The following is a 22959-nucleotide window of genomic DNA, read 5'->3' on the forward strand; positions in this document are numbered from 1 at the left end:
TCCTCCTCCCCCTCCTCTTAGGACCAGCACCCAACCTTTTCCTGTCTGCCCCCTTCTGCTCGCGTTCCTGCCCTTTTCAAACCCTCCCACCCACCTCCCGCTGGGCTGACGTCACCCGCCGACCCCTCTGACGCTGGGGCGTCCTTCCGCCCCGAGCGTGCCCTGTGGCACGCTCTGCCCGTGCGGCTAACCCTGCCCCCACCACTCAGCTGAGCCGCCGCGGCTGTACACGACGGGCAAAAACTCTGCGCCTCCCGGTCTGCCCCCAGGAGCGCGAGTGCGACCCTGGGGTCAGTGCTGGATGGATCCGCCTCAGAGGGGCAGAGGCGGTTTGCCCCATCACACCCGCCGTGATCCCAGATGGTAATTACTATAAAACATTTATTACTGGATAAATTTTTTGAGTATGTTATAACAAAATCATTTTACTGTTTCCACTCAAATTTATCTTTAACCTCTCTTATGTACACTCATTGCATGACTATTTTGAACTCCTTAAAAAGAAATTGTGGTCCAAATTTACAAAAATAACCCCCCCACCCAACAATTCCTGAATATGGGCCTGTACTCTTTCCCCATTCTGGAGTAGCCCACAAGAAGGAACTGAGGAGGGGCTGGATTGGCAGGACTATGAGCAGATGCGGTCTATGCCAGAGGAGATACAGACTCTGCACACCCAGGCAAACTTTACTTTTGTTCTTTGTTGCTCCCTTTAACCTGTAATGAAAATCATCAGATACAGAAAGCCTGGTTCATTTTTGTGATACAGATCCTTTGTACTGCTCCACTGGCACAAAGAGACCATCATGGGGTGTCTAGCTAGTTGGGAATTCATGTGGCTTGAGGGAATCTCTGGGGCTAGTGTTACCAGGAAACTAAAGATGACATTTCCCCCCCTAAATAGGAATCAAGGGCCCCCAAATTTACAGGCACTGGAGACAGGTCCTGACTCACGAACACGGCCCCAGTGTGCCTTGTGCCACATGCTGTTACAGAGGTGAGACACAGATCCCAACCAGCAGAAGGACTTCTGCCCTTGAGATATTTACCTGGAGAAAACTTAGATAATGCTTCAAGTGGACTTGGCCCTCCTTGGCACAGAAGTGGAGAAAAGAGTGCAACTATGAGGGTGGGTGGGGTTTGTGCAGGGAGAGAAAGTCCAGGGGAAGTGATTTTCCATCTCTTTGCATGTCACACAGCCATTTACAACAGGGCACAGTTGGCATGAAATGCTACCAGCTCGTTCCACTCCTCCTCACTGTCACAGATCCTGGGGGACTCTGATATTGACCAGAACACACCTAGAGATTTCAAGGAATGGCCACCTACCAGAGACAGCAATAGGGGTGAGATTATGATGGGCTATGGCAGTGGTCTCCAACCTTTTTACACCCAAGATCACTTTTTAAATGACAGAACAAGCCAAGATCTACAGACCCGCCCTTCCTCGAAGCCCCGCCTTCTCTATTTTCCTCCTCTCCATCACTTGCTATCCCCAACCCTTATACTGCTGCTTTTTTCCCAATTCTTTTGTAGGAAGAAGTTTTTCCAGCAGTTGGCCTGTCTAGACTGGACCAAATGTCAGAAAAACCCCTTCTTTTGGAAGCCCCCTTATTCCACGTGGAAAGAGGAATATAGGGATGACCGAAAGATCATGTTTGCTTTTCCACTAAGGGTGTGTCCAGACTCCATGCCTCCGTCGACGGAGGCATGTAGATTAGCCAGATCGGAAGAGGGAAATGAAGCCGCGATTAAAATAATCGCGGCTTCATTTAAATTTAAATGGCTGCCCCGATCTGCCGATCAGCTGTTTGTCGGCAGATCGGGAGAGTCTGGACGCGATGCCCCGACAAAGAAGCCTTTCTTCATCGACACAGGTAAGCCTCGTGAAACCAGGTTTACCTGTGTCGATGAAGAAAGGCTTCTTTGTCGGGGCATCGCGTCCAGACTCTCCCGATCTGCCGACAAACAGCTGATCGGCAGATCGGGGCAGCCATTTAAATTTAAATGAAGCCGCGATTATTTTAATCGCGGCTTCATTTCCCTCTTCCGATCTGGCTAATCTACATGCCTCCGTCGACGGAGGCATGGAGTCTGGACACAGCCTAAAAGAAGTGGAAGAACAAACGCTTCCCTGGATGCAGAAGAGTTTTTCTGGGATATCTCTGGAATCCTGGAAAACTCCTGCAGTCTAGGCGTACCCTCGCTGGCTTGAGACAGGATGTGTAGGCTCCGGGGTGGGAATGAGGGATTTGGGTGTGGGAAGGGATGAGAGGTGCAAGCTCTGGGAGAAAATCTGGATGCAGGAGGAGGTGGATAAGGGAACGCTGGCTTGGAGTGGGGTTTCCAGGCTGGGAAGTGTTGGGGTCAGATGTAGGGTTAGGGTACAAAACTAATAAAAGAAAGTTCTTCTTCACACAGCATGTAGTCAACCTGTGGAACTCCTTGCCAGAGGAGGCTGTGAAGGCTCGGACTATAACAGAGTTTAAAGAGAAGCTAGATAATTTCATGGAGGTTAGGTCCATAAAAAGCTATTAGCCAGAGGATAAAATTGGTGTCCCTGGCCTCTGTTTGTCAGAGACTGGAGAAGGATGGTAGGAGATCATTGTCTTTGGTCCATCCTCTCTGGGGCACCTGGTGCTGGCCACTGTCAGCAGACAGGATACTGGGCTAGATGGACCTTTGGTCTGACCCAGTATGGCCGTTCTTATGTTCTTATGTAAGCCACAGACTTCTGGATGTGAGGGTTCAGGAATTTGGGTTGGGGTATGTGAGGGGCTCAGGGCAGGGGGTTCCAGTGTATGATAGGGTCTGGGGAAAAGGGGAGCGCAGGAGTGTCATGATGCTGTGGCCAGATCAGGGGTTGGCCCCAACTGGGGGTTTGTTGACCAGGTTTCATTTTCAAATAAAATACTGTGTCAAACACAAAGTTTCTGCATTGTCTTTATTTCTGAGAGGGGCGGGGAACCTGTCTTGAGTCAGAAGTCACTGACCCACAGAAAAGTCAGTTGGGGCCACACAAATGAAACGCAAAAAATACCTCCTACAACCCTCACCCAGCTTCACTAATATGGCCCCGATTGTGTTGGTGGGAGCCGGGGACATAGTACTGGGGAAGGGTGCTAGTGGATGCTTGGGCAGGGGACAGGATGCCAGTGGGGACACGTTTCTGAGGCTGGGGACAGGGTGCCAGTGGGGACAGGTTTCTGAGGTGGGGTAGTGGAGAGAGGGAACAGGGGAGAGGGAACAGAGAGTTAGTGGGGGCAGAGAGTCCCCTGCACCCGCCTCCTTCCAGGATTCTCCCTCCACCCCCCGCAGAGGGAAGCCAATACGTGCCTCGTCCTGGGCAAGCACATGCATCCCGCGGCGCAGCCAAACCCCCGCGTGCACCTGCCCTGGGGGCCAAAACCCCCGGCCGACCCCCACTCCCGCAGTGCAAGGAAACCCCAGCGCTCGACTCACTCCTCCTGCGGCACAGGGAAGCCGCTGCACTCCTTTTCCGGGGCCGATGCCCCCTCCCGCAGCATGCCCAGCACGCCACAGAGCTGTGGGAGGGGAGCAGCCAGCGCAGTTCCGGAACCCCTGGAAGTGGCACGAAGCTGGAGGCAGGACTTCCGTCCATCCCACGGGAAGCCGGCTCTCCGCTGGAGGTAGGTAGTGGGGGTGGGGTGGAGGGCCCGAATGCCTCGCCATCGACCGGTTGGTGACCAAGGGGCTATTGTGAAATTAAAGCCAGTGGGACTCAGACTGGGTACAAAGTCGGGGAAATTAATAGAACTTGCAAGATGCCTAATCACCAAGAATTGCCCAGCTTTATAGGGCCAGGACCTCAGTGGATGTATACTGGCATGGCTCTATGAAACTCAATGGAGTCATGTAATTTTTCATCTGCCTTGTCAGCAACTAGAAGCTGGTGAGGGCATCTGCATTGGTCTGGTTCTCATGTCATGGAGAGGGGTTTCACACAAGTCAGTGCACCTGCTGACCTCATTTACTCCATTGCAAACAGGGGTGAAAAGAGCTTAAATTTCTTACAGGTCCTATTGCAACCCGGGACCCTGCCAGCTCTTCAAATAGCTCCCTGCTGGCTTTTGCCGCAGCTTAGCCAGTTCTTGCTGGAGCTGCGTCCCAGAGTGCACCCTCTTGTGTTCACCATAATTGTGAGGAGAACAACTCCCTGGGGGTATGTCTACACTACCCCGCTAGTTCGAACTAGCGGGGTAATGTATGCATACCGCACTTGCTAATGAAGCCCGGGATTTGAATTTCCCGGGCTTCATTAGCATAAGCGGGGAGCCGCCATTTTTAAATCCCCGCTGCTTCGAACCCCGTGTAGCGCGGCTACACGGGGCTCGAACTAGGTAGTTCGGACTAGGGTCCTATTCCGAACTACCGGTACTCCTCGTGAAACGAGGTGTACCGGCAGTTCGGAATAGGCACCCTAGTCCGAACTACCTAGTTCGAGCCCCGTGTAGCCGCGCTACACGGGGTTCGAAGCAGCGGGGATTTAAAAATGGCGGCTCCCCGCTTATGCTAATGAAGCCCGGGAAATTCAAATCCCGGGCTTCATTAGCAAGTGCGGTATGCATACATTACCCTCCTAGTTCGAACTAGGAGGGTAGTGTAGACATACCCTGGGTTTCTTCATCAGATGCCTCCTTCCTCTCTTCCCTTGGAGATATGAAGTCCATCCCCTTGAGATGTGTCCCGCACTTGTGGACCCAAGAGCACATGCACACTGCAGCCGGAGGTGTAACTCTCTGCATGGGGAAACCAACTCATGCTAGCTTTGGTTCACCAGGGCTACATCTAGACTGGCATGATTTTCCGGAAATTCTTTTAACGGAAAAGTTTTCCGTTAAAAGCATTTTCGGAAAAGCGCTTCTAGATTGGCACAGACGCTTTTCCGCAAAAGCACTTTTTGCGGAAAAGCGTCCGTGCCAATCTAGACGCGCTTTTGCGCAACAAAGCCCCGATCGCCATTTTCACTATTGGGGCTTTTTTGCGGAAAACAAATCTCAGCTGTCTACACTGGCCCTTTTGCGCAAAAGTTTTGCGCAAAAGGGACTTTTGCCCGAACGGGAGCAGCATAATATTTCTGCAAAAAGCACTGATTTCTTACAGTAGGAAGTGAGTGCTTTTGCGGAAATTCAAGTGGCCAGTGTAGACATCTGGCAAGTTTTTCCGGAAAAGCGGCTGATTTTCTGGAAAAACTGGCCAGTCTAGACACAGCCCAGCAGTGTATGGACCAACCACCTGTGTTCTCTGTAAGCTGAGTGCTTGTGAAGTCACTCAGGAGAAATTCATATGCCACTCAGTTGATTAGCAGAGTGCCCCCGGCTAGGTTTTTAGTTTCTACTGGGGGTGCACATCCACACATGCCTCAGTGCACATAACATTTTATTCTGCACATGGATGTAAAAAATCTGTACATGGATGGAAAAGATTAGAGGGAACATTGCCAACAGACAAGTACATGCTAATGGTTTTGAAAGGGATTGTAGTCAGGTTCCTCAGCTGTGCAGCATGCAAGTTGTCCTTTACTGTCACAATTATGAAAGGTAGATCAACACAAGATCTTACCTCACCCACCTTGTGTCTAGAATACCTTGGGATTGACATGGCTACAACAGCCCTGCATATGGTTCTGAGATCCTTTTGATGCTGGGTCCAGAGCCCCCACATAGGGAAAGGAAAGGGTGCTCTCTATAGGGACCCAGAGGCCTGTGGGGCCTCAGCTGCAAATTGCAAGTGTTGCGGGAGAGGGTTGGTGTTGCAAATCTGTACTGGACCCAAATAAACAGTTGCTGGGCCCTGGCTGGGTCACAGGGCATGCCACTCACCACTTCCTTCTGGTGCTCTAGGGGTTAGCTCAAGACTGATGCCTGCCCATCCACAGTTTGCACCCCATCGCTCTGTCCGCCTGCAGCTCCTCCCTCAGTGTCAGGAACGGAAGCATCCTCTCCATGGCGAGGCCAGCGGCTGGGCCTCTGTCTGTGTTCCCCCTTCTGGGGGGAGGTTTAGCTTCTCAGTATTGCAGGGCAGTCATCCCACTAATTGCCTGTGTGCCACTCGCCTAGTGGCTGGTAGGAGAACCCAGATGCCCTCTTTACTGACTTCCAGCCCAGGGATACTCAGCTTAGCAGTCCGGACCTCACTGCTCTAGCCCTAGGCTTCTCTCTACTCCTGTTTCCCCTTTTCTTTCTAGGCCTGCCATTTCCCAAAGCTTCCTCCCTCTTCTCAGGGAGTAACTGCAGCCTGCTGCCCCAATGACCTCCTCCCTCTTTCCTGGACAGGTTTGCCTTTTCCCAGCAACCTCCTCTCTCCTCTTCACCCAGCACCAAGAGAATTCTATGTGGCTAGATCCACTTAACTTCCTGACTCTTTGGCACCTGCAACAGATATTATCTATGAGGAAGCCAGAGAAAACAGGGAAAAGGAAAATGTGCACGAGAGGGCAGAGTACCTCTGCCTCATGGCTCTATCTCAATAAAGGGTAGTTCCTTACACATTTAAAGATTCAGAGTCCAGAACACAAACTTATGACAGTCACTCAGTATGTGCACCCCACATGAGCTGGGATTTCCAGAGTCTGAGAGGCAGTCAATAGGCAGACCGTGGGCCAAATCCAGACTGCCTAGGGTTGCCAGGTGTTCGGAACTGACCTGGACAGTTCAGTATTTTCACCTCCTGTCCAGTAAAAAAATTCAGAAAATACCAGATGCCTAAAATGTCTGGTATTTTCTAATTTTTTTCCCCTGCCAGGAGGCGAAAATACCAGAAACCTGGTAACCCTACAACACACTCAGCAACCGGGCCCAGCCCCTTGATCCCCCGCCGGGCCCCCCCAAACACCGGCCACCCCACTTACCTGGTTACACAGGGGCTTGTCTTGTGGCTGGAGCAGAAAAACAAGAAGGCCACAAGCAAAAAAGCCTCTTCTTCAAGGGGCCATGCTGATTTTTTTATTTTTTTATTTTTCGCTTAATAACTGTTTTTTTTACATTTTTTAGCTCAACAACTTTGGTCTCCCCCCTTTTTTTTCTCAACAGAATTTTTTTCCCGGTGTTTTTTTTGGGGGGGAGGGTGTTCAGTATTTTTGGTTAAACCATCTGGCAACTCTATTGCTAGCACCTTTTGAATAAACGTGCACATTTTTTATTTGCTTATCATTATTGTTATTGTTATTTTTTTAAGTAAGTATTTTCTCTGGAATCTCTTAATCAAGAAACGTGCATCTTGTCAGACATAATTGCCTACTTCTCAGGACTTCTGCACCCAGCGCCCAGTGATGGCCTCCCAGACAGTGCCATAGTTTCAGTCCCTTAACCACCTTGGAGAACACCAGTGATGACGGTTTAAAGGACTGACTCCTTGTGCCCTGTGATATTGCGCCCCTCAAGTGCTGAACGCCAGAAAACCCAGCCAGCACCTTTCCTTCATTTCACTGGGGGAGGGACAGAGAACCCACATCTTTCCTGGACTAGATCCTAGAATGCAGGGTGGATCAGCTCCAGGTCTGATACAGCTTGTCCCAATCAGGACCTCACAAGCTCTGGGCAACCAAATCCAAGTATATTGCTCTCCATCACACAGTGATACTTTTCATACTCCTCCATTATAGACGTCTACTCTTAAAAGCTGCTGCAGGAGGTACCTGGGGGGAAGGGTAGAGGGTCAAAAGGCACCTCTTGACCTGACCCATGTGCCCGGCACATTGGGATTAGAAGAATTTAAAACCCCTTCAAGAGCAAGTTCCCACACCTGATTCCAACCCACCAGCCCTCAACTGTAAGGTGCAGACTGCATCCAGAGAAATGAATCAGACAGTTTTCCGTTTAAACACATTTCTTCCTCATTTAATACATGAATGGCCTTTTCATGCCAGCCGTTTGCAATCAGGCAGGTAGATTGCCAAGAATGATTTCCTCCAGTTGTCACAAAGGTGAAGCATGACTCATCCCAATGACTAAGCTGCAGCCGACCAATACACCTGGGCTGAGAAGAGTCCAAGAGAGGGGCTGGAGAGCGTCGTTGTGGGTAGGGTCCCACAGCTGGCCTTACCCGAATGGGGCTGGTATTGCTCTCTGTTCCTGTCTGGCTCAGCTCTTGAGTGCTATGATAGTCATGGGAGGTGGCAAAGGAGTCAAACGGCAAATGCTTGAAGGCCTAGGTGATCACTGATGTCTGAGACCCTGGTTGAGGATTTCAGAGGGAGTTTGGCTGCACATGGAAATTGATGGGAACCTACGGCTAAATCTGCCCTTTAGCTTTGATGCTCATCATGATGTCCCTGTTAACCTAGGCAATGGCCCTAGGGCAAACGGGGCTTGTGGAGAAGTGGAGGGTGGAGACTGGTAGCTCTGCACATGCTCCCGTGCCCTGCAGGGTGTGGAGGCCGACACTAGAGCTGATGTACCTACCTGGCAGAACTCGAAGGGCCGTTCTGTCCATCCCTACTCCCTGGCTCTGCAAAGAGCCACTGGGGCATTCAGAAGATCTGGAATCACAGCACACGGACATTGCTCTGCCCAATCCATTCAGTGAGAAAGCTGTTGGGTCACATCACATGCAACCAGGACAGCAGATCTGGTAGGGTTCAATCTTATATAGCCCCTCTTTCGACACTGTTTCCAGTCCAACGCCTTCCTCCTTCCTTGCTGTCACTGATTACTTCACCTGAGAGAAATGAATCATTAACATATGGTTTTGAAGGGCACAGGTAAGTATGTTCAAAAGGGGCAGGATTTTTTATTATTTGGGACATTGTTCCGGCTGCCAAAAATCAACATTTAGTAAACAATCTGCCAATAGGTAGATGAAATCCACTCGTCATAATTTTGCCCTGCTCGTTCGTTTTGCGTCATCTGTTTTCCCTTGCGCTACCAGCTGCTTCAACGCACTTTGCACTTCTCACTGTCTCAGGAACTTGTCAGGACGGAAGCCGAAGGTGAGTCGTTTTCTGAGTTGTTGGCTAGCCTGCTGCTTGGGTGGCAAGGTCTCTAATGGTAGGTAGCCTGGTTCAGGTTCTAGCACAGTGACCTAGGTGACAGCATCCCTGGGTTCTAGTGCCAGTTCTTCCAGGAGTCGGGTCTATGAGCTTGGGCAAGTTGTTTCCCCTCCTGCACTGGGTCAGTTGTGGAGTGAGCTCTTGGGGACGGTTCTATGGCAATGCAGAGGGAATCCCAGATTAATTACTGGTGAATTGTTATATAAATGAGTTTCTAAAAAGGGATTTGTACACAGAAGTGAGTGGCAGAGAAGGAAACCCTGAGTTCTTTGGAAGATTCTGTGTAATTCACTGACAAGTATGTGCTACAGCTATGGTGTCTGTTCCCTTCAGCTCCCGCTGTTAGCGTTGGAAGTTCCTTGTGTATCAGCCAAAGGAGCGGCAGTAGCAGATAAAGCGATAAATGCTTTTACTGTATTTAGCACCAGGATGCTGGCAAAACTGCAACCCAGAATTACCTGCTGCCTCCCAAAATCCTTACTGCCAACTGCAAATGCTTTCCTTCATTTTCTGTCCCGATTGCTCCAGCTATATTTAAAAAGTAGCACTTCCAACTTGTGGGGGAGGCACCGTAAACTGTCACAAGAGAGCTTAATAGCTCCACCTCCACCTCTGCAAAAGGTGGAAGCTATGTCTATCCTGGAGCTTACTTCCGGACAGTTGAAACACCCCTCCCACAGATGTGCAAGTTATATTGAAGGAAACTGTAGTGTAGATGAGGTCTGAGCAGTTAGAAAGGAGTGGCCATTCCTGTTTTCACTGGGCTGCCCATTCTGCTCTAGGCAATTCCTAGCCACAAGGGCAGTGTCATACCTTAATAAAGTCATTTCAGCAGAAGAAGGCTGTCCACCCTTAGGTATGAATGTGCGAGTGACTGGTTCAGATTGTCTCATTTGAGGCTTCAGATCTGTGGGGAACTTTCTAACATGCTTTGCCAGCTCCTGCAACTGTTCTGTAGCACTATTGCTAGTCACTAATCACTCCATTATAGGTGCTTCCTGAAGTCCCAGGCCAGCCATGCCACTCAGTGAGTACATGAAAAGCCCACCCTGCCGGAACATCCTCGTCTTTCTTTTCTTCCAAATCATTATGGCCTTCTGCTTGTTTGCCTACATTCGGCTCCCCAGGGACCCAGGCCAAGAGCCACAAGTTGGCCAACCTTCCACCCTGATCACCCAGCCTGCAAACAACCCTGCAACTCCACAGTCTGGTTCGGAGCTGACCATCCTGCTGTGGACCTGGCCCTTTGGGCAACATACTGCCCTGAGAAAATGCTCCGACTTCTTGGGCATCCGGGACTGTCACATCACGGCCAACCGCAGCTGGTACCTCAAGGCTGATGCTGTGATCGTACATCACAGGGATGTTTGCTCCCGCCCAAAGACATTGCCCCAGGACACTCGGCCCCCTTCCCAGTACTGGATCTGGTTCAACTTGGAGTCTCCCACCCACACCCCTAACCTGGGCTTCATGGATAACCTCTTCAACCTGACCATGTCTTACCGAAGGGACTCTGATATCTTCACCCCCTACGGGTGGCTGGAGGTCCTCAGCCAGCCCCAGAACTTCAGCATCCCTGCCAAGTCCAAGCTGGTGGCCTGGGCGGTGAGTAACTGGAACCCAGGCTCCCGCCGGGTGCAGTACTATGAGGAGCTGAAGAAGTACATCCACGTGGATGTATATGGCAGCAATCACATGTCTCTGCCCCGGGACAAGCACTTGTCCACCCTGTCCCAGTACAAGTTCTACCTGGCCTTTGAGAACTCGCTTCATGAGGACTACATCACCGAGAAGCTCTGGAGCAATGCCCTGGGCTCAGGGACTGTGCCCGTTGTCTGTGGCCCCCCGCGAGAAAACTATGAGCGCTTTCTGCCTCCCGATGCCTTTATTCACATCAGTGACTTTCCCAGTGCTCAGGGGCTGGCCCAGTACCTTCAGGAGCTGGACAAGGACCCGGTGCGCTACCAGCGCTACTTCCAGTGGCGAACGTGGCTCAAACCATCAGAGAGGACTTCCTGGGCCATTCACTTCTGCAAAGCCTGCCAGGCCTTGCAAATGATACCGACCTACCAGACCAGGACTGCTCTGTCCAAGTGGTTCCGTTAAGGGTTACATACTTAGTTTGCTGTGCCCAGGGTAAGTCATATCCTGCTGGACAATTTTCTATATTTGGACCTTCCTCACAATAGTTTGGGGCCCTTGGAAGTTTTTTGAGGGGGCAAATGTGACAGGTGCTGTCACAGATGACCCCTTGGGGGTACCTCCCAGAGTACTGACAAAGTCACTGACACTTGCCTCTTTCATCTCTGTGGCTTACCACCCTGTCTTGCTGAGCCAGCTCTCCTGGTCCCTCCCAGCGAAGGCTCAGAGCTGAGGTTAGTGACTTCCCCCCGCCCCCAAAAGAGCAATACAAACACTGAACCTCTTCAGGTCTGAGGAGAATGCAGTTTTGGGCCCAGCTTCCGGGGAGCCCTCTCCACAAATGGGATCAGAACCTCAAATGAATCGTTCAGGAATGCCCTCTTTAACAATGAAAGGAGGATGTACCTGCTGATTGCTTCTCCAGATGCCAATTGTTTACACTGGGCTTGATAGTCAATAAAAGTGAGTTTATTGAGTATAAACTGTAGGATTTAAGCGGTTGCAAGTGAAAACAGGCAGAAGAAATTGAATTACAAGTTTAAAAAAACAAGAAATGCATAGCTAGTTCTAACACACACTCAAACTTATTCCAGACTCATGCTAAATATGTTCTTATTTCAGCTAACCCTCCAAACCAGGGAAGATTTTTTTTCCTTTGGGTCTCTGGTTTAGTCTCTTGGCAATGACATGGCAGCCAAAGACAAAAGCCCTGAAAACTTGGCATCTTAAATAGCCTTCTTTTTAAAAGGAAATTCTTGGTCTCTAAATTCTACTCTTCCATGGAAAATTGCCTAGTCAGATGCCTACCAATTGGGCTGGACATGTGACTTCCTAAGCCCAACCACTGCTTAGACTCAAAGCACAGAAGAAGCTGTTTACTTGTGATCTCCCAGACATTGAGGGAAACACTCTTGATGGCTTTCAATTGCACATTTAAAACCCTAAACCATGCCATACTCCATATTTCTAACTTTCTATACAAGAATGGCACATGCTCCGAAGTAAGATACACACATTCAGCAGGTTGAGATTAAGGGTACGTCTAGACTACATGCCTCTGTCGCCAGAAGCATGTAGATTAGGCTACCGACATAGTAAAATGAAGCGGCAATTTAAATAATCGCCGCTTCATTTAAATTTACATGGTAGGTTACATTGTCATGCTAGAGGAGTTCAGGCTGAATGTAACAGAACAATGGTAAAGTGCCCAGGTCCTCAACATCAAAAACAATACTGATTTGACCTGTAGGACCTTAGACCTGGTGAATCAAGTCCAAAGTCGCAGTCCTTATCTTGAAAGCACTCCAGTGCTGGCACATATGTTGTTGAAAACTCTTCTTTTTTACTACCATGTTCTCATATGTTGTGACACTGATTAGATTTAAGATTTTAATGTATAATCTTACTTTGTTACTAACTCTGCCAAAAGAGAAACCCCCTCAGGACTCCTGGGTTCTATCTCAGCTCTGGGAGGGGAAAGATGTCTAGAGTGCTTTACAGTGTAGGGAAGAGACATCTGAAGTACTTAGGGTATGTCTACACTACCCCGCTAGTTCGAACTAGTGGGGTAATGTAGGCATACCGCACTTGCAAATGAAGCCCGGGATTTGAATTTCCTGGGCTTCATTTGCATAAGCGGGGAGCCGCCATTTTTAAATCCCCGCTGGTTCGAACCCCGTGTAGCGTGGCTACACGGGGCTCGAACTAGGTAGTTCGGATTAGGTTCCTATTCCGAACTACCGGTACACCTCGTGGAACCGGTAGCATTGCAGGGAGTTGACCAGCCAGCTTTGAGAGACATGTGCGGAATGAAAGTACTTCGTGTCCCTGGAATAAGTCACAGGGTCAAAAATTCTTTAATGTTTTTAATTGTTGGGTTTCTGCTTTCTCTCCGACATTGTACTCAATCCCTCATACACACTTCCTTGGTTTATCCTATAATGTGTCTCCTTGTTATTTGGGGACTGGGGAAACTACAAGTGATAAACCATGCTTGAAGGAACTGCACAGGGTATTGAGTCACACATCACAATCTCTGGTTTTAATTTCCCTATGCTAACAGGCTACGTCTACACTGGCATTAAAAGCATTTTCGGAAAAGCGCGTCTAGATTGGCAGGATGCTTTTCCGCAAAAGCACTTTTTGCAGAAAAGCGTCCGTGGCCAATCTAGACGCAGTTCTCCGCAAAAAAGCCCCGATCGCCATTTTCGCAATCGGGGCTTTTTGCAGAAAACAGTACTATGCTATTTACACAGGCCCTTTTGGGCAAAAGTCTTTCCGAAAAAGACTTTTGCCCGAACAGGAGCAGCATAGTTTTTCTGGAAAAGCACTGCTGATTTTCTGGAAAAACTTGCCAGTCTAGACACAGCCCAGAGTCTAGGGACAAACAGAATATGGCTAATACTTAGTGATGGTTTTAAATGTAACCCTCCATTTGCAATATTTCTACTTGCATTTATTCAGCTCTACACCTTGTTAAATAAATGTTCTTGTGTTTATTGTACACTCACCTAAGTGCTATGTAGTAAGCAGAGCCGTGCTCAACGGAGTAACTTGCAGGCTGGGCTGCTTGGATGCTTTGGGAGCAGGGGATATTTCAATATTGTGAGTGCCAGGGGACTACGGACAGGGTCAGGCAGTTGGGAATTCCCTGGGCATAGGGTATCTCTGGGGTAGGGCTGGTGTTACCAGGGAACAAAAGGCGACATTCCTCCCCCCATCCTCCCAAGTCTTTAAGGGGCTCCAAATTCACCGGCACTGGAGACATGAATGGGAAAGGGTCAAAGTGCTATGGCCTTCACTTTTTCGAACCTTAACTTCAGGTCCTCACTGCCAGACATGGCTGGCAGGGAGTCATGGGCCCCTCCCTGCCTTGCACCGCATGTCAGTCAGGGTATGTCTACACTACAAAGTTAATTCGAACTAACAGCTGTTAGTTCGAATTAACTTTCATAGGGACTACACATGCAATTAATAGGGGCTACACAATTAAATTCGAAATAGTGGAGTGCTTAAATTCGAACTAGGTAAACCTCATTCTACGAGGAGTAACGCCTAGTTCGAATTAAGTAACTCGAATTAATGGCTGTGTAGCCATTTAATTTGAACTAGTTGGAGGCTAGCCCTTCCCAGGTTGCCCTGGTAGCCACTCTGGGCCAAACCAGGGAAACTCTTCTGCCCCCGTCCTGCCCCACCCTCCACACCCACTCCCCCCAACGCCCCCGCACCCGCAGTGCTGCGAGACAAGAGAGCCAGCAGGACCCCCAACCCTGAGCTTTCCCTTCCCTTCCTCCCCTTCCAGCTCCCTCCTCTCAGGTTTCCCCTTCCCCTCTCCCACTCTCATTCCTCCCTCCTCCCACCCCAGTTATGTACAATAAAGAGAGAGTTTTTTTGGCAAAACAGGTGTTTTTATTTTACATTAGGAAGGGGGGTTAGGGAGGGGAAAGGGAAAGGAGGGGAGGGTGGAAGAAGGCCCCAGTGGGGCATGCATCTGGAAGCTCTCCCGCAGGGCTTCCCAGATATGGACGGCCCACCGCTGGGCCTCCCAGACGGCGGCGGTGCGGGGCTGCATGAAAGCCTCCCCCTTCCGCTCACATAAATTGTACAGTACACAACATGCTGCCACCACGGGAGGGATATTGTGCTCGGCGAGGTCGAGGCGGGTGAGGAGGCATCTAAATCGGGCTTTCAGGAGTCCGAAGGCCCCCTCGACCACAATGTGGGCCCCGGTGAGCCTGGCATTGAAGGCCTGCCGGGAGGGGTTGAGGTGCCCCATGTATGGCTTCATCAGCCAGGGCTGTAGGGGGTAGGCCGCATCCCCCACCAGGCAGACAGGCATGTCCACGTCCCCGACCCTGATGTGGTGGTCGGGAAAGAAGTTCCCGGCATGCAGCCTCTGGCACACGGAGGAGTTGTGGAACACCCTAGCGTCGTGTACCTTGCCAGACCAGCCCACATTAATGTCCGTGAACTGGCCCCAGTGGTCAGACATGGCCTGCAGGAGGACGGAGAAGTAGTCCTTGCAGTTGATGTATTGGGAGGCCTGGTGTTCCGGGGCACGGATGGGGATGTGTGTCCTGTCGATGGCCCCCCCCGCAGTTGGGGAAGCCGAGGGTGCTGAACCCTTGGATGACCGCGTCTGGGTCAGCGAGGTGGACCACCCTGTGGAGCAGTACCCGGTTGATGGCCTTGACCACCTGCAGAGAGACACACCAAACCGCGAATCACTGGGTCACCCAGGTGGCTGGGAGTGTTCATTCCCTGGCACTGCCCCGCACCCCACTCCCGGAAGCAACCCCTGCTGTGATCCTGGCCGCCACTGGCGGCGTGTAGTACGGCCGGGACAGACAGAACCCTCCCGTGCAGGGCACTTTCACCTACTCCTCCCCTGTTTTCCCTGGGGTGGCCCATCCCCTCCTTGCAGCCCTCCTCCCCCCTGGCCTAGTGGCCGGTGAGTGCCGTACCTGCATGAGCACTGCTCCGATGGTGGATCTCCCCACGCCAAACTTGTTCCCAACGGATCGGTAGCTGTCTGGCGTGGAGAGCTTCCATAGGGCGATGGCCACCCGCTTCTGGAGGGGGATGGCAGGCCTCATGCACGTGTCCCATTGCCACAGAGCAGGGGTAAGCAACTCGCAGAGCTCCAGGAAAGTGTCCTTCTTCATCCTGAAGTTCTGGGTCCACTATTGGTCTCCCCAGAACTCCAGGACGATGCAGTCCCACCAGTTGCTGCTGGTGTCCCGACGCCAGATGCAGTAAGGCATCTGGGCACTGCTGCGGCTCCTCCATGGCCCCCAGGGAGGCCAGGGGGAGAGGCAGGGGACTGACGTGCACCAGATGGTGCCAGACAGCCTCCACCCATTGCTGGCAGGCTTGCAGCAGCAAGTCCAAAAACTGGAGCAGCATGCCCAGGGCGAGCTCTGGCTCCATGGTGCCAACTGCGGCGGCGTCTCCAATGGGAAGCACCGACACAGGTAGGCGGAGAGAAAAATGCTTTGCTGTCCCTCGGCGAGGTAGGCAAGCAAGCAGAAAAGCTGAGAACCTGCTGTTTCTAATCCAATGCCTTCCCTCTTCCTTGCTCTTACACGTCAGATCTCCTCAGACAAGTCAATCTTTGGTACAATTGTTATGAGGCGTTTGAGGTGGGGATGTTCACTGAGCGTGGGACTTTTAAGTTTTTGGGCTAGTTGTTCTGGCGGCAGACAACTGACAATTCGTAATTAATTAGCCAATAGGTAGGCGAAATCCACTCCCCGTAAATTTCTCTTCCTTATTCTGTTTTGCAACACCTGCTTTCCGTCATGCTACTAGCCACTTCAACTCACCTCACCAGAGCTCTTGTCCCCGGAATTTCTCAGGAGAGAAGCCAGAGGTGAGTCGCTTTCCTCATTGATTTCTGGACTGCTGCTTGGGTAGCAAGCTCTCTAATATTAGACAGCCTGGTTCAGGACCTAGGGCAGTGGTGCAGGCGGCAGGATTCTAGTCCCAGTTCTGCCACTATTGGGATCTATGACTTTGGGCAAATTGGTTCCCCTCCCACCCTGGTTTAGTTGTGTAGTGACCTTCTTAAGGATGAATCTTTGGCAGTGCTAGAAGAATTCTGGACTCATCGGTGATGAATTCTTACGCAAATATATTTCTGAAAAGGAGTGGGTTATTTTTAGTAGCCTCCCCGGGAATTGAAATGGGGGGGGGTGTTCAAATTTACAGGGGAGGGCGTCAGGGTCGATGAGCGGTGAGACCGTGACGCTGAAGGTGGGCTGTATGGCACCATAGTTCACAAAATGGGGGGATTGTTGGGGAAATTCAGGGGGGGTATACACCCCCATGAGGGGGGTGTAGAGAAATCTCTGTTGGTAAGAGTGGCATAAAAGGGTGAGGAAGAAAGATAAAAGGGTGAGGTGGGCAGTGAGGAAGGAAAACCCGAGGTCTTTGGAAGAAGCTGTGTAACCCACTGGTGAGTGTCTCTCTCAGCAACAACAACTTTGCTCTATAGCTCCTGTTGTGTACTCCTTAGTTCCTGATGTGTCAGCCAAAGGGGTGGCAGTCACATCAAAACTGGTGTGTATTTAATAGGAAGATGCAGGCAAATCTGCAATCTGGAAATACCGGATGCCTCTTTCACTTCCTCCTACCATCCGGAGATGGTTATTTCCATTTTTTGCCCTGAGGTTCCAGCTAGATTTACACAACAGCACATTGAGCTGTGTCACCGGAGTAAGCGGGGATGGAGGGGAGACACTGTAAATGGTCAGGAAAGAGGTTAATAATTCTGTGACAGGTTGAATGTACGGCTTAGGGTACATCCTGAGGCTGGGATTGTAGATTTGAGTCCCACCCATGCCCCTCCCCACTCCAGGAGAAACTGGACAGCCACCACCAGTTTCTCCAGGGCCAGAGCCTGCATTAGCTGAAGGAACTCAATCCTGGTGTGCTGATCATGCCACAGATGTCCACCTTTCCAATCCCCAAAAGGGACCAAAACCCCAAATAAATCTGTCTTCAGCTTCTTCAAAGCGTTTTGTATCCTCTTAGGGTGGGCCAGGCAATTTCAAAGGCCAGCTAAAGACAAAGGACTGATCCTTTCCCATTGCTTAACTAGTCTTTCCCCCAGGGTGGGAACCCTTTGTTTGGCACTCACTGTTCCTATGGGAAAATACCAGGTTCAAGATGGATTCCAGTACCACGTGGCATGGACCCATGTCTTTCTGGGACCAACCCCAGTTTGGGCTTACAGTACAAACAAAATTATGCATAGACCATTGGTCTGAGAACTGAATCATTAAGAACTGGAGTATCAGTAATGGATTTCAGTAGCGCATTTAGAGTTATAGACAGCCTCACTTTCCTAACTTATCTCTCACGTAACATACAAGAATGATACATGCTCAAAAATAAGATACACAGATTCAGAAGATCATAACTTTAGAACTGATATGCTACATGATATATTTTGTGAAAAGCATCTTTGAGTTATGCATATGCAAGATACACTGAAGGATCCTGCAGGGTAGACAATACTCACTGGCTATGTCTAGACTGCATCCCTTTTTCATAAAAGGGATGCAAATTAGACGTATCGCAATTGCTAATGAAGCGGGGATTTAAATCTCCCCCGCTCATGGCTCCTCCCTCCATAGTGGGGGTCTGGAATTCTGGCCAGCGCTCCCCAATACTAGGGGGAAGCCCAAGCCTCAGGGGCCAGATCAAGGCAAGCTGGAGGCCAGGGGCCTCAAAATACTCACTTACCTCTCAATAATTGGATCCTGCTTGTAGACTAGTAATAGAAATGTAGCCGTGTTAGTCTGGTGTAGCTGAAGCAAAATACAGGACTATGTAGCACTTTAAAGACTAACAAGATGGTTTATTAGATGATGAGCTTTTGTGGGCCAGACCCACTTCCTCTGAGGAAGTGGGTCTGGCCCACGAAAGCTCATCATCTAATAAACCATCTTGTTAGTCTTTAAAGTGCTACATTGTCCTGTATTTTGGATCCTGCTTGTGAGGGAAGGTAGACGAGCACCACAAATTGCCATCCCTCAGGATCAAAGTGCATGTAATGGTAATGTGTTACTTAAGGCTTGTCTAAAACATGCTACTGCAGCATGGCTCAGGGTAGCAGCTGTAGCACTTGAGGGCAGACACTACCTACACTGACAGGATGGGTTCTCCCGCTGGCATAGGTAACTCACCTCCCCAAGAAGAAGTAGCAAGGTTGATGTAATCGCTAAGGTCGGTGTAATTACATCGCTCAGCAGTGCAGAATTTCGTACTGCCGAGGAATTGCTGGGTTGATCCAGTTTTCTGCTGTAGACCAGGAGTTAGCTTGGAAGCTCTTTGCAGAAGAAACCCTCTTTTGGGACTGTTTGTACTGACCTAGTACTACAGGTTCCTGGCCTATGACTAAGACTCCTAGGTGTTACCCCAGTAATAATTTCAGGTCATTTCACACTGTTGGAACAGCAGAAAGCAGCTTTAATGTCAATGAGAATGAACCCCAAAGTGCAGGCAAAAGAATCAGGAACAAAGCTTTACAAAAGTGAAACCTATTGGGTACTTTCTGTCCTAGTGAAAGGACAGCTGGGATTCAGGGGTTCAAATGCAGAGTTAGAAATCATGAGCTGATTGGAATGATGTTGGTAAAAAAAAATTTTGGGATGAAAAATGCCATTTTCTGTTTGAAGTATCAACCTGTTTTCTTTGATACATTAAGGATCCACTTAGTCATACAGAAAATCTCCCCCCCCCCTCAGGCTTAAATAAAGCGATCAGGGTCATGGGAAGCACTGCCAGTCAGACCATTCTGTAGTGCTTAGGCCTATAAAACTGTGAGCCCATGTAGCATTCCTTTGTGAGAGCTATGTGGTGGTTCTGTGAGTATGGCAACTTCCTAGGGACCAGAAGACACAAGTTCCTTGTCAGGAAAAAATTGCTTACCTCTCAGGACTGCTGCACCCAGCTCCCAGTGACTGCCTCCCAGACAGTAATGTAGTTTTAGTCCCTTAACCGCCTTGGAGCCATGATGGTTTAAAGGACGGGCTCCTTCTGCCCTGTGATATTGCACCTCACACGTACTGAATGGCAGGAGAACCTGCCAGAACTTTTGCTTCATTTCATTGGGGAGGGTCAGAGAACCCACACCTCTCCTAGACCAGTTCCTGGAACACAGGGTAGATCAGCCCCAGGTCTGACACAGATTGTCCCAATCAGAAATGGGACTCTGACCTCAGGAGCTCTGGGTGACCCGAGCCAAGTATATTGCGCTCCTTTACTCAATGGTACTTTTCATACTCCGCCATATTAGACACCTAACATTAAAAGCTGCTCCAGTCTGTAGGAGGTACTGGGGGAAAGGATAGGGGGCAAAAAGTGCCTCTTGTTCTGACCCATGGGCCTAGCCCATTGGGGTTTGAAGAATTCAGAAGCCCTTCAAGGGCAGATTTCTTAATATCCCACACCTGGGGTAGGTCTACACTATAGAGAAGATCAAAGCTGCCTCTGTCAATCTTCCAGGATTTGAATGAGCAGATATAGGGGCACTCCGGTTCATGCTAGTAGTCCTGCTTTCATGAGGAGTAAGGGAAGTCGAAGGGAGAGCGTGCTCCTTTCAACTTCCTGCAGTACGGTCAGCGCCAAAAGTTGAGTGAAGCTACTTTAGCGTCAGCTACGCAATTAACGTAGCTGAAGTTTACATATCTTAATTCGACCTTATGCCATAGCGTAGACATACACTTTGGGGATAGTGGTTAGTAATCAGAGGTAAGTTGCAGAGTGTATCTAGAAATCATAAATCAAACAGTCAGCTTTTCATTGAAACCCATATCTTCTTCATTTAATACATGAATAAACTTTTCATGCCGGCTGTTTGCAGCCAGCCAGGTACAATGCAAGAACGAATTACTCCAGTCACAAGAAAGGGAAAGCATGGGGCACCCTAGTGACTAAGATACACAAGAACACCACACCTGGTTTGGGGGAGTGCAAGGCACGGCCCACAGTGTTTTGTAGTGGGATGGGTCTCACAGCTGGTCTTCCCCAAGTAGAACCAGTATCGTCCTGTCTCCCTGTCCAGCTCAGCTCACGAGAGCTGTGATAGACATGGAGATGAGGGGGAGGGGCACGAAGGAGTCAGACAGAAAAAATTTGAAAACCTGAGGTTTTTTCAGAGGGGATTTGTCTGCACGTTGGAATTGAGGGGACCCTGTAGCTAAATCTGTCCTTTAGCTTTGATACTTGTGATTACTAATGTCCCCATCAGCCTAGGGGTGGGCAATAATTTTTAAAAGGGGGCCACTTCAAAAATTTCTGACGTGGCCCAGGCCACCCTGGAAGGAGTTTGGACTTAGAAGGGTTGGGACCAAGAGACTTCTCATGCTCCCCTACGCACAGACCCTGAAAGTTATGCATATTGCCCTGGCGGTGGGGAAGTAGGTGAAGTCTTTGACTCTCCCACCCACCTCCCGGTCCTAGAGAGAATCCCAAGCTGTTTTAAAACAGCTGGCAGTTCCCTCTAGGTGCTGCAGTGGGAGGAGACCTTGTGTGCTCTCCCTGCCCCCAGACCAATCAGACCTAGGGGTGGGGGAGTGCGCAAAGTCTCTCACCGCCTGCCCCCACCCTGCCAGGGGCACGCAGTGGCTAAAGAGAGCTACCGTCTGTTTTAAAACAGTTCCCTCTGGTTTCATGCATGCCTGACAGGGGGAGGAGACTTCAAGCACCTCCACCCCCATCTCCAGGTCTCGATTGGCCTGGGAAGTAACAGGGTGGCCGTGGTCCAGATCCACCATATTGATGGATTGGATGCTGCCCCCTCACCCTCCACCCCGGCCTAGGCAATAGCTTCATGGCAAAGGGGGCTTGTGCAGAAGTGGAGGGTGGAGACTGGTAGCTCTGTGCCCTGCAGGGCATAGGGGCTGACACTGGAGCTGATATACCTACTGGGCAGAACGCTGAGGACTGTTCTGTCCATCCCTACTCCCTTGTTCTGCAAAGAGCCGCTCACACACTCAAGAAGATCTGGGATCCCAGCTCATGCACACTGCTCTGCCCTTCCCATTCAATGGGAAAGCTGCCCCTCTTCGGATGCTGTTTCCAGTCCAACTCCTTCCCTCTTCCTCGCTCTTCTATATCAGCTCTCCTCAGACAAATCAATCTTTGGTACAATTGTTAGGAAGGATTTGAGGTGGGGATGCTCAGTGAGGGCAGGACTTTTAACTTTTGGGGATGTTGTTCTGGCTGCAGACAACTGACAATTAACAATCAATTAGCCAAGAGGTAGGTGAAATCCACTCTCTAGAAATTTGCCTTCCTTATTCTGTTTTACGTCACCTGCTTTCCTTCATGCTACCAGCCGCTTCAACGCACCTCACCAGAGCTCTTGTCCCGGGAATGTCTCAGGACAGAAGCCAGAGGTGAGTCTCTTTCTTCGTTGCTTTTGGGACTGCTGCTTAGGTAGCAAGCTCTCTAATGTTAGACAGCCTGGTTCAGGACCTCGGGCAGTGGTACAGGAGGAATAACAGTAGTTCGAATTAGGAGCTTGAATTTGAACTACCTAGTCTGTGCCGTGTGTAGCTGCAGGCAGGTAGTTCGAACTACAGGGCATTTAAAAATGGCAGTGCCCGGGAACATGCAAATGAAGCCCAGGATATTTAAATCCCGAGCTTCATTTGCAAGTTCAAATGCCTACATTAGCCACCCTAGTTCAAACTAGGGTGGCAGTGTAGACATACCCTAAGGTATGGTGACTACTCAAGAGGAAGCAATGGGCTCATGTGGGGTAGGAATAAGAACCTTTGTGGATTACCTAGAGGGTGAGATAACAGGGTAGCGAATAGAAGGATGAGAGGATTCTGGCTTCCCCAGCTAAATTGAGCAGTTTATTTGCCTGGTTGATCCGTTAAGGCTCAGGTGAATAATAGCTAGATACATAGATCAGGGTTAGTTCTAGGAACCCGATATGGTGGGGCAGTAGTAAGTGGCTGTTTGTATACTGGATTTTACTATTAACTATTTACAATTTGTGGGAGAAAAATCAAATAACTCCAATTGTGTCTAAAGGGGGGACTGTGCAGGAAATCAAAACTCTCTAAAAGAAAACTGCTGTAAGGGTTAAAAAGTTTTCCAGGCCTCTCTCCCTGTAACAGAGAGAAATCAAATTAGCTCTAATCAAGACCCTTACAATGCCTATCTCAAATTCATGGATACTCCTAGTCTGTCACAAATTATCATGTATACTCTTATCTTTGTCACAGTTTGCCTTGTAGACTTCTCCACTCAAGTTCTCATGTGGCTTTGTGTACTGTAAAACTTAC

The 22959-nt window shown here is 49.8% G+C and overlaps 1 protein-coding gene across 1 annotated transcript; it reads left to right on the top strand.

The window, feature by feature from the left end:
• The first annotated feature begins 10027 nt into the window (after positions 1 to 10027).
• On the top strand, positions 10028 to 11116 carry LOC102456836 (4-galactosyl-N-acetylglucosaminide 3-alpha-L-fucosyltransferase FUT5-like). Its single transcript, XM_089775006.1, has one exon. The coding sequence runs from the start codon at positions 10028 to 10030 to the stop codon at positions 11114 to 11116; it is 1089 nt and encodes a 362-aa protein (XP_089631132.1).
• The last annotated feature ends 11843 nt before the right edge of the window (positions 11117 to 22959 follow it).

The sequence above is a fragment of the Pelodiscus sinensis genome, chromosome 32 (genome assembly GCF_052426305.1).
Source record: "Pelodiscus sinensis isolate ZL-2025 chromosome 32, ASM5242630v1, whole genome shotgun sequence".
Classification (NCBI taxonomy): Eukaryota; Metazoa; Chordata; order Testudines; family Trionychidae; genus Pelodiscus; species Pelodiscus sinensis.

What these genes read in the sequence shown, in the direction of transcription:
- LOC102456836 (XM_089775006.1), top strand. Translation starts at nt 10,028, where the DNA reads ATGCCACTCAGTGAGTACATGAAAAGCCCACCCTGCCGGAACATCCTC.